This window comes from Monodon monoceros, unplaced genomic scaffold (assembly GCF_005190385.1).
Source record: "Monodon monoceros isolate NGI ecotype Baffin Bay Population unplaced genomic scaffold, NGI_Narwhal_1 Super_Scaffold_1, whole genome shotgun sequence".
NCBI lineage: Eukaryota > Metazoa > Chordata > Mammalia > Artiodactyla > Monodontidae > Monodon > Monodon monoceros.
Genome location: NW_021703765.1, coordinates 63,577,736 through 63,593,016, shown reverse-complemented (window position 1 = coordinate 63,593,016; position 15,281 = coordinate 63,577,736). Strand labels below are relative to the sequence as shown.

Sequence of the window (15,281 nt, the reverse complement as noted above, 5' to 3'; positions counted from 1 at the left end):
GTGGCGCACGGGCTTAGTTGCTCCGCGGCATGTGGGATCTTTCCGGGCCAGGGATCAAACCCGTGTCCCCAGCATTGGCAGGCGGATTCTTAACCACTGCGCCACCAGGGAAGTCCCCCAGCATGCCTTTTACATTGAGAGGAGTTGGAGCTGCAAGCCCAGAACAGGGTCTTCTCCTCTACCTCCTGTAATTTGTGGTCCTCACTGAGCCATTCTGGGCACTTCATATCCTTACTGTTCACACCAGACCCAGCTCTCAGGACCCTGAAGTTCAGCATCCAAAGGGCAAGTAGGAAATGCTGAAGGTGGGAATGGCTGGTGGCAGAAGCCCCCATCGTGGCCTCTCACCCTGCACTGTTAATCAAGTTTTGATTAGAATTTCTCTTCCCCAACTCATTATAAAGCTCTTGGAAAGCAGAGTAGGAAACCTTGTATATCTATCTTTTCTATCTACAGTGCTTGCCAATTTACTCCCAAGTTACTGTAATACACTTGCCTTGCCCTTCACAGTTTGCAGACGGCTTTCCTCTTGCGTTAACTTATTTAGTCTTCATAGTGGGTCTTTGTAATAGATGCTGTGAGTCACATTTTGTCAATGAGGAAAAGCTACTGAGAGAAGTTGTCCAAAAGCCACCCAGCTGATGGCAGTAAGGGGCTGATAACGTGAGCTTCCATTATCATCATCATCTTTAACAGCAGTGAACACTTACTGAGTTCCTACTGCGCTAGACCTTTTATAGAAACTGTGTATACTTTTTTTTTTTTTTTTAATTTTATTTTTGGCCCTACCGCGCAGCTTGCGGGATCCTAGTTCCCCACCGGGGATTGAACCCGTGCCCCCTGCAGTGGAAGCACGGAACCCCAACCACTGAACCGCCAGGGAAGTCCCAAACTGTCTACACTTTAATACAGATTATTTTATTTTCGCAGCAGTCTATTCTACAGATAAGGAAGCTGGGTCAGAGAAGTGAAGTCACTTGCCCAAGATGACATAACTAGTAAGCAGCAGGGTCAGGATTCAAACCAAGAGGCAGCTCCACCCTGCCTCTCAGAAAGCAAGGATGTGGCCAGTGTGGGTGGTGTGAGGCCTCCATGACAAGAACAGAGAGTCTGTTAACTAGGGAGAAAGAGGTGGGATGGGCTTGTCAGGCCGAGGTGCTCTTAGCACTGGGCGCCAGGATCAGACGTGAGGACGAGCATGTCTGTACAGACATGGCCCGAGAACACCCCCCCCATCCCCGGCCTGACCAAAGGTGGAACGTCACGGTGACTGGAGCAGAAAGGAGGCCTGGGGCTAACATGCATGTATTACACAGCGCCGATGGGGTTTTGGTTTTATCCCCCCAATATTTTATTTTGAAAATTTTCAAATATATAGAAAAGTTGAAAGAATAGTTCAAAGAACACTCATGTGTCCGTCACCTAGACTCATCATTTGCTAACTTTTTTTTTTTTTTTTTTTTGCGGTACGCGGGCCTCTCACTGTTGTGGCCTCTCCCGTTGCGGAGCACAGGCTCCAGACTGGACGCACAGGCTCAGCGGCCATGGCTCACGGGCCCAGCCACTCCGCGGCATGTGGGATCCTCCCGGACTGGGGCACGAACCCGTGTCCCCTGCATCGGCAGGCGGACTCTCAACCACTGGGCCACCAGGGAAGCCCCATCATTTGCTAACTTTAAGCCACTTTATTTGTCTGTACACACACACAATGTTTTATTTATTTATTTTTTACTTAACTATTTAAAAGTCAGTTGAAGTTTCCCCTTAATTATTACTTTACTATTTTTTCTTCTACAAATTTTTCTATATAGCCAAAGTATCATCACATCTAAGAAAATTGACAGTAATTTTACAATATAGTCTAATGTATAGTCCAAATTCAGATTTCCTCAGTTGTTCCAAAAATGTCACTCTCGTCTATTTTCTTTTTCAGTCCAGATTCAAATACAAGGTTTAGGTATCGCATTTGGTTTCTATGTCTCTAGGCTTTTTTAATCCCTGGGCCTTAACTTTTTGGAAGAGTAAAGAGCAGTTGTCTTATAGAATGACCTCCCCTTTCTGGATTTGCCTGACTGTTTCTTTATGCTTAACTAATTTTCTCAAGCATGCTACATCATAAACTGTTATATATAGGATGGATAAACAACAAGTTCCTACTGCATAGCACAGGGAACTATATTCAATATCCTGTGACAAACCATCATGGAAAAGAATAAGAAAAAATATATGTATGTACTGAGTCACTTTGCTCTACTGCAGAGATTGGCACAACATTGTAAATCAATTATACGTCAATTTTAAAAAATTTTTTAATTAAGAAAAGAATGCTACATCAGTGATGCTGTTGGTAATGGGTGGGTTTTTGAGCTTCTTTGATTCGTCAAGATAGCTGTCTAGACCAGAGGTTCTTAACAGGGTCCGTGAGTAGGCTTCAGCCCTTGATACACATGTACCCCATACCTAAATTCTATGCACATTTTCCTCCTATGCTCATTTTGCCAGGAGAGGCTTCTTGGCTCTATCAGATTCTCCAAGGGCTTCAAGACCCAGAAAGGTTGAGGTCCCCCAGCGGAGGCAGGTCATACAGAGCTGGTTTCTGGGGTCCTGTTCACTCAGACTGGCTTCCGTTGGGAAGATAGCAGCAAACTGTAATATTCCCTTGTCCTGGCTCTGGATCAAAGAGGTCCCTCCATTTTGTTCTTACACCTGGGAGCCAGGGGCGGCCCGTGTAGCCTAGTTCCAAGGATCCGGGAGAGTTTCTGTTCTCATCTTGCCTTTCAGATGTTCTGAATGCCAGGATTCCCTCACCAACTGGTACTACGAGAAGGATGGGAAGCTATACTGCCACAAGGACTACTGGGGGAAGTTCGGGGAGTTCTGCCATGGATGCTCTCTGCTGATGACGGGGCCTGTCATGGTGCGTGAATCCCTCCAGCTCTGCCCCTCTTGGTCATCAGAGCCCATTGTCAGTACCTCCAGTTCCCCGTGGCCATTCATCTTCTGGTCTTCCCATCAGCCAAGGCCTCTCCCTTTATTTATTCAGTCATTTAACAGATTTTTTTTAGTACCCATTAAGTGCCAGGTAAGGTCCTCCCCTCAGAGACTTAACAGCCCAGTGTTGGGGTTGGGGGGTAGGCAGGCAGGGAGGAGACACAGTACGATGGGATGAGGGTCTTCAAGGAGAGCATGAGCCTTTCTAGTGGGGATGATTACTTCTGGGAACCTGTTCTCATGGCTGAGACCGAAAGAGTTTTTTGCAGTCTCTGAAATGACAGGGAGGCACCCATCTGACCCTTTCTCTGGAAGCGCGAGGGAGGGGAGTGCCAAGGTAGATTATGACTGGCGTCTGTAGATCCTTGATGGGAGGTCCCTCGCCCATCCCTACCTTCACTCCAGCAGCAGTGACAACTCACTTCCTCCCCATGTCTGTCTACCCTTTTCCCCACCTGCTCACAGGTGGCCGGGGAGTTCAAGTACCACCCAGAGTGCTTTGCCTGTATGAGCTGCAAGGTGATCATTGAGGATGGGGATGCGTACGCCCTGGTGCAGCACGCCACCCTCTACTGGTAAGATGATGGCCCCGTGTCCATCCTTCCCTACAGGAGTGTCCAAGAGAGAGGGACAAGTGGCACTGTGAGTTAGGCAGAAAGATTACAGGGGTATCAGCATGCTGGATTCCTATCACAGCAATGCTCTTAACCAGGTCTGAAAGCTGTGAGCAAGATGATTAACGTCTCTGCCCTCTGTCCTTACCTACTGGGAGAATAACCACACTGCCCTGCAAGCCTCCCAGAGGAAGAGAGTGCCTGGGAGGGTGCTCTTGGAGAAGGATCCCAGAACATTAAAGGCAAAGACCCCTTAGAACTCACTCAGTCCAACTGCCTCTGTCGATAAAAGAAGTCAGGCTGAGGCCCAGTGCTTAACTTGAGTCAGAGGCAGAGTGAAGAGAACCCAGGCCGTCTCTCCCCCAGTCCCAGCCCACCCCAGAGAACCCAGGCTGCTTATTCTTGTCAGCTGGAATCGGGCAAGGGCAGTGAACATGGGGCTATGGATATTGTTACTTGAAGCCACGTGGGGGCTTCCAGTTGGGGCTGCAGGTTCTCAGCCCCCTTTCTGCTCCTCCCGCAGTGGGAAGTGCCACAACGAGGTGGTGCTGGCACCCATGTTTGAGAGGCTCTCCACAGAGTCTGTCCAGGACCAGCTGCCCTATTCCGTCACACACATCTCCATGCCGGCCACCACCGAGGGCAGGCGGGGCTTCTCCGTGTCCGTGGAGAGTGCCTGCTCCAACTACGCCACCACTGTGCAAGTAAAAGAGTGAGTGTCTGGGGCAGGGGTTCTTGAGCAGAGCCCACAGATGGGCCTTGAGGGGATCGGAACCCCAGAGTCATAGCAGAGCTCCCCACATCTTCATCTCGTCTCTTCCTCCTGGGCTCACTGTACTGTCACCGTGCCTGGGCCTTGGCACTTACTGTTCTCCCTGCCTAGGTTCCTCCCCACCAGATACTTAACGCCAGAATTGCTCACCTTTCACGTGTCAAGTTTCAGATCATGTTTGCTCTTTGAAATTATCTGCCTTGGTTATGTTTGTTTATCACGTGTCCTCCTCACGAGTTCCTTCTGGAACTTAGTCTTGTTCAACGCTGCATGTCCAGGGCCTGGAACAGTGCCTGGCACATAGTGGGTGTGCATGGATTATTGTTTCGTTGGTTGAGTGAGTGAATGGAGGAAGGAGGAGAAAGAGGTTAAGACTCCATCCTAGGTCCAGGCCAGCGACCAGATGGGGGAAGAGTCTGTGCCTAATAACAGTAATGAGGCACTGTGTCTGCCAACCCTGCAGACGGTGACTGTGCACTTACTGTGTGCTGGGCACTGGATGCTCACAGCAGAGGGGGGAGGTCCTGGGGTTGGGGGAGTGAGGTGAAGTCTGCTCTAAGCCTAGAACTGTGTTCAGGGCTGAGGTGGGAGTCTGTGGCTGTGTCTGGTGTAGATTGAGTGGTTGGGAGTAGCCAGAGGGGGTCTGTTAAGTCATGGAGGGCCTGGATTATGGAGACTCAGCAGGTCTACTGAGGGATTTAAGCAACTAGGTGACACAACCAGGTGAGCATTTTAGAAGGATGGCTGCCGTGGAAGTGGGACGGGAGAGGAGCAGGCCTAGAGGTGCAGAGACCAGCTAGGAGGCTGATGCAAGATCCAGGCAAGGGATGTTGGTCACTATGGTGATGGAGGATTCTTCAGGATGGTGAGGGTTGGGGGGCAGTGAGGGAACCCCACATGGGGAGGGTGCCGTCCAAGTTTCTGGCTTAGGCCTCTGGGTGAGTGGGGGTCCCCTTTACTGAGACGGGGCGCCCTGTGAAAGGTGTGGCCTTTCGCTGTGAGTGGCCTGGGCCTTGGGGGCCAGTAGGGGCCTGGGGCCTGGTGAGCCATCCCTGCACAAGAGAAATCGGTCAGACACTTTTTAAAGATGCCTTCACCCCGCCTCAACTCTTGTCTGGCCCAGGGTCAACCGGATGCACATCAGTCCCAACAACCGCAATGCCATCCACCCTGGGGACCGCATCCTGGAGATCAATGGGACCCCCATCCGCACACTCCGAGTGGAAGAGGTACAGTGTGTCCTGTGGGAGTGGGACACGGAACAGACCCTCCGGGAGATCAGGCCATGGCCTTTACCTTTTCCTACCCCCAGTCTATCTCTTTGTCTTGCCAGTGAGCCTGTGACCACTAGTGACCTCCTGTGTCAGCCTGGCACGTTACCAGGGCAGCAGGGATGGCCTGCCAGACTGTCAGAGGGCACTGTGTGGCTAGTGGCAGCTGGAGGCCACACTGGGCTTGGGTCATCTGGGCTGACGGTGGGTGGCCTGCAGTGGGACAGCCTGTGGAGCCAGCCTTACACTGCTCTTGGCCACAGGTAGAAGATGCAATTAGCCAGACGAGCCAGACGCTTCAGCTCTTGATTGAACATGACCCCGTCTCCCAGCGCCTGGACCAGCTGCGGCTGGATGCACAGCTCTCTCCACACATGCAGAATGCCAGACACTCGGACACCCTCATCCCCCTGGACACCAAGGAGAATCTGGAAGGGACACTGAGGAGACGCTCCCTGAGGTGCTGCTTCCCGCCCCGGCTCTGCGCTGTCGCATGCCGGCCCTCAGACGAGGTGGAGCCGGCTCTCAGAGGCCAGCAGAGTTAGGAAGGGAACCAGCTGGCCAGGGACGGGCTATGAGGATTGTGCTGACCCAGTTCCCCCGCCTCAGGGATCACAGTTCATAGCCGGGACCCAGCTGTCTGCCAGGTTTCCCTAGAAACCAGAGGGTCAGGCTCTGTCCACTGAACTGAGCTGGACAGGAGGCAGCAGTGCTGGACCCCAAAGGATAGCATGGCCTGTGGGGGAAGTGTGGGGCTCAGAGGCTGGAGAAGGGGCACAGATAGGGTTAATAAGTGTAAAGACGTTGAAAACTAGAAAGCAAGAGGTGAATTAAAGTTGTTTTAGGTTTTCAAGAAGGGACAGGGAACCCTGGCAGTCCAGTGGTTAGGACTCCGAGCTTTCACTGCTGAGGGCCCGGGTTCAATCCCTGGTTGGTGAACTAAGATCCCACAAGCTGCGAGGCGTGGCCAAAAAAAAAAAATGTCATAAACATAGTGGCTTTATTGCTCTAAAAATCATACACACTTATTATTTTAAAATTCGGGAAATGCAGACGGGTACTACAGAGATGTGCAAAATATCCGAAATCCCGTTTGTTTGTTTGGGGTGGTACTAGGCTGTCGCTCTAAGCCAGTCAGGGCTTAAATCAGGCAGGCATGGAAGGCGGTGGACTTCCATCAACAGTGCTGTCAGCTAGTAGAGTCTAATCCATCGTTCCGGGTGAGAGATACTTAGGATTCCCACTTTGAATGTGATTTTACCATGCTTAAATGGGCTGCAGATGTCTGCAGCCCCTAGATGACACATCTGTCTGATGTTAGAGTCCCCTCCCGCATCACAGCACCTTAACTACAGACATTGGAACGGACAGGGCGGACCTGAGGTTCCTGCCTCTAGGCTTTCCTGGCGGGTCTCTGAGGACTGCCCTGTCCCTACCCTCATCCTTCGTCATCCTCAGGCGCAGTAACAGCATCTCCAAGTCCCCTGGCCCCAGCTCCCCAAAGGAGCCCCTCCTGCTCAGCCGTGACATCAGCCGCTCAGAATCCCTCCGCTGTTCCAGCAGCTACTCGCAGCAGATCTTCCGGCCATGTGACCTGATCCACGGGGAGGTCCTGGGAAAGGGCTTCTTTGGGCAGGCCATCAAGGTGAGCACTGGTGGCAGCTGTGCCACCTCTCTGCCCCCCAGCCCTCTCACCTTCTTTTGGGGATTTCTTATCACATGGCCTCCCCGATGCCCTGCAGGATACCAGACCTCACTCCTGGCTGGAGGTGATGGTGTGAGGGCCGCACCCCTGCCCTCCCAGGCCACCGAAGGGCAGCATTGCTGCTGAAGTGAGCTTGGTGGACCTGGAGCCCCGGGTGGGGACGAGCTCTCCCGTGGCCCTCCCGCCTCCAGTCAGTGGGTGTCTTTAGGTGCCTAGAGGCCTCGGTGCTGGGAGTGGCTCCTGCCTCCCTGCTGAACAGTCTCGGGGACTAACCTCTCTTTCTCTCCTTCTCCTCTGCTGAGAGCTGGGAGGGGGGGTCAGGTAAGCCATGTGTCTCAGCCTTCGGGGCATTGGGGCTGGAGAGCTCACTCCCAACCCACCCAGCTCCCTGGTGCATGTCTGTGGCACTGACCCTCCTGCCCCTAGACTCCTTTTCCCCCAGGGGACATGCTTCTGTGTCAGGTGACCAGAAACCCTGCTTGGCTTGGCAGCAGCCCCCCCACCCCCACCCCGCCGCCTCCTCCCACATGTCCCTTTTCTGGATTCTTGCTTCTCCTTTGTGCATGCCCAGCTCTCCAGGGAGGAGGGTGTGCTCCCCTCTTAGTCCCCCGGGGCCCATGCTGTGTGTTCTACACATGAGCTCTGTCAGTTTTATCCGGTTACTTCAGTGTGTCCTCCAGGGGATGGGATGGCCAGTTACATCGATTTTCACACAGTTCCCCAGAACCACCTCTGGTCTCTGCACCAGTAACAGTCACCCTCCTTTTAGGTGACACACAAAGCCACTGGCAAAGTGATGGTCATGAAGGAGTTGATTCGGTGTGACGAGGAGACACAGAAGACTTTTCTGACTGAGGTAAGAAGGGGAGTGTGGGGGTTAGGAGTTTGATGTCAGTGTTGGAAGACGGAAGTTGTTACTAAATAATGATTTCAATCCCGGCTTTTGGCACCAAAAAAAAAAAAAAAAAAAAAGATTTCAAGAGGAAACTTAGTTTGGAGTCACTTTCTTAAGGCAGAAAAAATCATTTAGAGGAACGTCCCTGCCCCCTCTAAATTACAGCATAATTATTTGTGCAACAAACACTAAAGACAGCATGAGCTGGATACCGCGAGATGTGGTTCAGAGGAGCTCGTGGAGTGTGGGGTGATGGACATGAACACAGACCAGTTCAGTGCAGCTCAATGCTGTGACCCCACCTGAACGCCGTGCCCGGGGAGCCTGGCACCTTGAATGTTGACACGGTTCTCCCACCTCTCTCCATTGCTCCACTGGGTGCTGCCTTCCAGGCCTTGGGTCCTCCTACTCCAGTTCCCCCAATGCAGCTCCTAGAAAGGCAGGCTCCCAGGGGTGAGGCCTGGGAGGCCATCCCCATCCACCTGGGGCCTTCTTCCACAGCACATGAGATAGGAGGTGGGAGATGCAGGTCACATTTGTCAAGCTGACTCCCTGGAGGGAAGGGGTGAGAAAGAAACCACCCGCCCTCCTTGGCCTCCCCTCCTTCAGGTGAAGGTGATGCGCAGCCTGGACCACCCCAACGTGCTCAAGTTCATCGGCGTGCTGTACAAGGACAAGAAGCTGAACCTGCTGACGGAGTACATCGAGGGGGGCACGCTGAAGGACTTTCTGCGCAGCGTGGTGAGCGTGCCACCCCCAAAGTTCCCAAGAGCCTTGGTGGGTTGTCTGTGGGACACCTCTGTCACCACTACTCTGGAACCATGATGGCCAGAGAGACCCACTGCTTTGCCTACAAAGGGCCGTGCTGGGCGGGACTGGGCACAGGCAGGGAGGGTCTGCTGGCAGATCATGTTGACCCACGGGGCCTGGACCACAAGTGGGACAGGGCCCAGAAGCCTCTGATGGGCATTCCTCCATCCTGTAGGACCCGTTCCCCTGGCAGCAGAAGGTCAGCTTTGCCAAAGGCATCGCCTCTGGAATGGTGAGTCCTGCCAACAGCCCTGCCAGCGGAGCAGCGGTATTGGGAGTGAGGGGTCAGGAGAGGTGCAGGGATGGCGGGCAGGCACTGAAAGGCAGAGACCCTGTCCTGGGCAGCCTGCATGGGCTGGGTCCTTCAGCACCTGTTTATCAAGCTTCTCTCTGTGCCAGTGAAAATTGCCCACAGCTGGCTGTTCTCAACTTACAACTCTACTCTCAAAGAATTCCCAATCTTCAAGAGCAAACAGGGTATGGGCAAGGCGAACTGGAGAAGCAAACTAGCACGAGGCGGCCTGGCCCTGCTGTCACAGGGGCATCCAGGTGCTGAGGGCCCTTAGAGAAAGCAGAGAACCTCACTGCCCAGGAAATCAGAGAATTGGGAATTGTGTTCTAGTTGAGCCCTGAAGGATGGGTCAGAATTGCATGAAAGTTCCTCTTGGCAGAGAGGCCCCAAGGTTGGGGTGATGAGAGCAGCAAAGAGCTGAGAGGAGAGAGGAGGAAATAGTCTGTTTCACTGGGAAAGAATGGTGCCAGTCACAGCGATGGGGACAGTGACAACTGCTGAGTGCTTTCTCCAAGCCGGGCACTGAGCTGAGGGACTAGCACCTCTCATGACAGCCCTGGCTCCAGATGAGAAGCTGAGCTACACAGGGATGGAGCTAGGAGCTTGGGTCAGTTGGTCTGACCCCCAAGCCCAAGATTTTAATGCCTGCTGTTCTGTGTGGGGTCCATGAAGACAGTATTAGACAGGGGGGACATTAAAAATCTCTGCGTTTAAGCTAAGGAGTCCAGACTTTATTTAGGAAGCCAAAAAGACACACATATAAGATTTTTAAGCAAGAACATTTCGTGACCAGAGCTGTGCTGTTTTGAAGGTGACTCTGGTGTGGTCAGTAGGTTGGCGGGGAGTTGGGAGAACTCAGGGCAGGGAGACCTGGGTTGGGAGTCATGAAACCTTTCAGGTTTCTGAATTACAGTGGGGCTGTGGGACCAGGAGACTGGGAGGCAGGGTGGAGTCAGAATGGAGACTGGTTGGTAGTGAGGGAGCAGGGGTCGGGGGAGGTGGGCCCAGGGCGCCTTGAGGTGCCTAGAAGAACAGTGGTGTCATCTACCAGACTGCCGGGGGTGGGGGCGGGGGCGGGGGAGTGATGGTCGGGAAACGGGTTTGGGAAGAGCTAGGATAGGATAGGCACCTGCTGAGGCTGATGTGCTGGTGGTTCGTGGGGGTCAGCAGTGAAGAGAAGGTGGCTTTGAGAGGCGCTGACATTGAGGAGGCCGGAAGGAAAAGGCAGGCGTCTCGAGGGCAGCTGTCTCGGGAGAGGCATGGGCAGCCTCGGAGGAGGGGTGGCAGGGAGGTCAGGAAGAGCTCCCTGGGCGTGTGAGCAGCTCCAGGAGCCCAGGGGCCGGAAGCAGTGCTGTGGGGGCTGCAGGGGGCTGGGGGGTGGCTCCTTCCACTCTTGCTGGGGAAGGGAAGGAAAAGGAAGTGGCTCCAGGATGACAAGAGCCAGAGGCGGAGGCCTGGAGGGGGGAAATAGCAAGTAGAGACCAGTTTGGAAAAATTTGATAGGAAGAGGGAGAGGTCAAAGTGAGAGCACCGAATCCTCACCACTAGACCACAGGGAGCGGGGAGGGTGCTGAGTCTCAGGGGAGGGGGATGTTGGGAGCACAGAGCCAGCTGGACCAGGAGGAGGCCACTTGCCCTTTCACAGCAGGAAGGATCCAGAGTGGCTGAAGCCAGAGACTGGGGTGAGGGTGAGGGTGTGAAGGGGTAGGAGCAATGCACCCAGGTGGGGCATCTAAGTAAAGTGGGTAGAGGGGATGGAGGCTTGCAAGGGCCAGGGCCCAGTGGAGTCGGAGACTTGAGGAGAGAGCATCCACTGGGTTGGGTCAGTGAACAGAGGATGGGCAGGAGATGGCGTCAGGGAGAGGGGAAGCCCCGGCGGCCTTTGGCTTTCTGTTGTCGGTGGGACAAGGGAGTGACAGCAGGAGGGCTCTGGAGTCCGGGTTGGTTCCGAAGCTGGGTGGAGATGACCTGGGAGAAGAGCAGGTTCTGTGGCCCCCAGTTTCAGAGTCACCATCTGGTTGATTAACTGCCCATTGGCCTCAGCTCATACTTCTGTTCCAGGCCTATTTGCATTCGATGTGTATCATCCACCGGGATCTGAACTCGCACAACTGCCTCATCAAGCTGGTATGTCCCACCACTCTGGGCCTCCCCAGGGCGGTCCTCCTGGCCTCCTTGTCACCAGGGAGACTGTCCCCTATTGCTTTAGACCAGAGGTATCACCTAGGGCTCCTGTCTTGCCCCTCCTGCTGCCTCCAATGCCCTCCTCTGTCTTCCAGGGGCTTCCTAACACATGCCGACGAATCCCACCTCCTCCCAGTAGCAGCTTTGAAATCCTTTGGTTAAAAGGGACTTGAGAAGTTCCTTAACTGTACATAGAGCCCTGTCGCTTTTCCTGGTTTTGCCCTGTGATGGTGAAAGCAACTCACTGAGGACCCAGTTTTACAGCCTTGGCACCTGAAGCCTCAGCCCGAGGCCACAGAGCTAGTAAATTCACAGTGACTGGTTTGGGGCCAGCCTCCGTCCTCCTTGCTGGTCAGCTTTGGCTGTTACAATGTTACTACTCCTGTTGACTTCCAGTGTGGCTTCCTGGGTGTCCACTTACTGGCCCTGGCTGTGCCCTCTGGACTTACACCAAACAGTCTTAATCCCTTTTCCACATGACTGCCTTGTAGCTGTTTGAAGAGCTTATCTCCCCTACATCCCCCCACTGAATGCCTCCACCTTGTCTTTTTCTGTCTTATCCTGGTTCTAGCCACGGCCTTAAATCTTTCTGGGAACAAGGCAGGATGAGAAAAACACAAAACAAAAGAAATCCTCTGTCCTGCCTCTGAGTTCCACTCTCCGGGTCCCAGAGCCTTACCTCTCCAGGCTCCAGCGCCTCTGCTGAGACCACCCCCAGGCCTGGGGAACCTGCTGTGTGCAGAGAGCAGACAGTGAAAAAACAAACGCCGAGCCCCATTCGCTAAGACACCCCTTTGCTACACTCCTTTTCTCCCCTTCCCAGTGGCTGCTTTTGGGAATGTCCCCACCAGGTGCTAACCTGGCCCTTGTCCTCCCAGGACAAGACCGTGGTGGTGGCAGACTTTGGGCTGTCACGGCTCATAGTCGAGGAGAGGAAGAAGCCCCCAGTGGAGAAGGCCACCACCAAGAAGCGTACCTTGCGCAAGAGTGACCGCAAGAAACGCTACACGGTGGTGGGAAACCCCTACTGGATGGCCCCTGAGATGCTGAATGGTGAGTCCTGACGCCCCAGAGGGGAGGTGGGGCTGCATCTCTCAGCAGAGCCCTGGGGGCTTCAGGGGAGGCCTGTGAAGTGTAAGGCCAGGTACCCAGAGCTGAGGGCTAGATGGTTTTTATCCCCTGCCAGGCTGGACCTCATAAACCCCTCCCTCCCTGAGCTCAGTCCTGCCAGCTGGCCAGTGCCCCATTCTGGGCCCACGCTGCGGTCTGACTGTGGCTTTTGAGCACCAAGGGTAGCTGAGAGCTCAGGCTGTTTATTGCCTTTTCTTCTCTCTCTGTGCTGAGAACTGAAGTGTGGCGCCCCCTTGTGGATAATGCTCTAACCAGCCAGAGATGCTCATTGGATTCTTGAACCACACAGGGCTGTGAGGCCTCAGAAATGGTCCGATACACCCTTTATGGGGTCTGCAGCCCAGAGAGGTTCAGGAATCTGCCCAGGAACACACAGCAGGCAGTGTCAGGGTCCATATGAACCCTGGTCCAATTCTCTTTCACTATCCCATGCAGTTTCATCCTGGGCAGTGTTGTTTTACAAGATTTCTCCAAGGCAGCCCACCCAGGACTGAGGAAAGGTGATTTTCAGATGGTGTCTATCCAGGGCAGCCTTTGGGGCATCCCCACAGAACCTATTCTAACCCTGTTTCTTGGCTGTGGCCTGACCTGGCTCTAGACTCAGTGCAGAGCAGAGAAGGGACGAAACCTAATAGCCTGCTCTCCTGTGTTCCCCAAGGAAAGAGCTACGATGAGACCGTGGATGTCTTCTCTTTTGGGATTGTCCTCTGTGAGGTGAGCTCCTGCATGGAGGCCGGGACTGAGGCAGCAGGCCCAGCAGCTCGGCCCCCTAGTCAGAACTGGGGTTCCTCCTCCTCCTAAGATGAGTAGCTTGCCATAAAATCAACACCAGTGGAGGGTTGTGTAGTTTATCACAGATCTGTTGACACCTTCGAGTCTCATTGGTGCCATGAGAAGGATTGGGCCGGGCTTATTCAGGTGAGGAAGCTGAGGCTCAGAAAGGGGCAGTGGCTTGCTCTTGGTCACATGGCCAGTAAGGGGGTGGGCGGGACACGAAACTTCACCAGGAAGGGCAGGAGGTTGTCCTTCTAGCTCTTGGGCCAGATGGAGCCTTTCCCTCTGTGCCACCTTCCCCAGGCACTCGTGCTGCCCCCACCCTCAGCCCAACAAGGAGCAGCAGACACTCCAGGAAGCGCTGGCCCGTGTGGCACAGCGCTGGGCTCTGTGGGGTGCAGAGTGAGTCACAGAAAGAGTCCTGCCCTCAGGAGCTTAGCTCAGTCTGTCTTGAAGCACTGAGTCGAGTACATACATTCAAAGGCTTCTGTGCTTCCCACGGAGTGAGATGTGGTAGAGGAGACAAGAGGGACAGTTGGAATAATGAAGGAAGGTTTTTAAAAATATTGTTCTCTAACAGAGATCACTTGAGCACCTACTGCGTACAAAGCACTGGTCTGGCGCCAAAGGGTTTCAGACTTGAATCAGACCCAGCGCCAACCTTCTCAGGGCCTAAACTCTGTCAGGGGACACAGACAGAAGGGTACAGAGCAGGGCAGGGTTGGGTGGGTGGAAGCTGCCCCTCCAGAGGCCAGTTGGGAATATTGTGCTTCTGCTGCAGTGAGGCCTCTTCCAAACCCTCCTCAGTAACCACACTCTCAGTCGAGAGACAAGTCTGGATTAGCAAGATTTGGAGAAACGGGGGAGGTGGAGCCCTCCAAGCACGGTTTTTACCTCCCTCTTCTGACCATCCTTCCTGTCCTGTCCACACACCAGCATGGCCCACCCCTGCCATGCGGCTGCACACCAGCAGCCCATTCCTGACCACTGTCTTCCCACCTGCAGATCATCGGGCAGGTGTATGCAGATCCTGATTGCCTGCCCCGAACACTGGACTTCGGCCTCAACGTGAAGCTCTTCTGGGAGAAGTTTGTCCCCACGGACTGCCCCCCAGCCTTCTTCCCCCTGGCCGCCATCTGCTGTAGACTGGAGCCCGAGAGCAGGTTGGTATCCGCTCCTGTCTGCCAACCCGCATGGTCCTGGTATGCTCGCCCCTGCCTTCAGCCATCTCCAAGCCCTTCCCAGGAACTGGGGTGGCAAAAGCCTTGAGTTCGAGGATGGCTGTCGACCACCGAAGCCACCTGACAACCCTGACATGCCAGTCGAGGGGACGGGAGACGAGGGTATCATAGCAAGTGACCTGGATGTAACCCAGAGACAGCTGTTAAAAGAAACTTTAACAGCAGGAAATTCACCCAAACCTACACCATGCTAACAGCATAAGTGTCTCCATGTTTCCATATTCCCACGTCCATGTCCAAATACATATGTTTTGTACATTTATAATGTCAAATAGAGAAAAGTTTTACATTTTGCTCTGCATTTTGTCACTACCCAGTATTCCAGATTATCATTTTTGTTGACTACGGAATTCACTAGGAGACTGTATGAACACATAATATACATAATGTAGATGTTCAGGTTTTTCCAGTTTCTTCTTACAATAGGTGTTACTACTGTGAGCATCTTTATGCGTTTAGCCATTTTCTTCCTTTAAAGAAATCTTTTAAAATTACCTTTATTCTTCTCAGGTTATAGCTTTCATTATTACCAAAGTTATTCTGAGTCTTTTTAAGTTTGTGCATTAGAAAACTAGAACCTTTGTGCTTCTGCTATCAAAAA

At 53.4% G+C, this 15,281-nt stretch overlaps 1 protein-coding gene across 3 annotated transcripts in view; it reads left to right on the top strand.

Moving 5' to 3' along the window:
* The window catches only part of LIMK2 (LIM domain kinase 2), a 53,756-nt gene that overhangs the window by 36,576 nt on the left and 1,899 nt on the right, over positions 1-15,281 (top strand). For all 3 annotated transcript variants that reach the window (XM_029229163.1, XM_029229156.1, XM_029229172.1), the window contains 13 exons: positions 2,782-2,917; positions 3,457-3,566; positions 4,129-4,317; positions 5,501-5,606; positions 5,912-6,108; positions 7,107-7,293; positions 8,123-8,209; positions 8,858-8,989; positions 9,234-9,290; positions 11,412-11,477; positions 12,413-12,587; positions 13,324-13,379; positions 14,445-14,602. In XM_029229163.1, the coding sequence (XP_029084996.1) occupies positions 2,782-2,917; positions 3,457-3,566; positions 4,129-4,317; positions 5,501-5,606; positions 5,912-6,108; positions 7,107-7,293; positions 8,123-8,209; positions 8,858-8,989; positions 9,234-9,290; positions 11,412-11,477; positions 12,413-12,587; positions 13,324-13,379; positions 14,445-14,602 (1,656 nt within the window). The remainder of the gene's footprint in view (positions 1-2,781; positions 2,918-3,456; positions 3,567-4,128; positions 4,318-5,500; positions 5,607-5,911; positions 6,109-7,106; positions 7,294-8,122; positions 8,210-8,857; positions 8,990-9,233; positions 9,291-11,411; positions 11,478-12,412; positions 12,588-13,323; positions 13,380-14,444; positions 14,603-15,281) is intronic.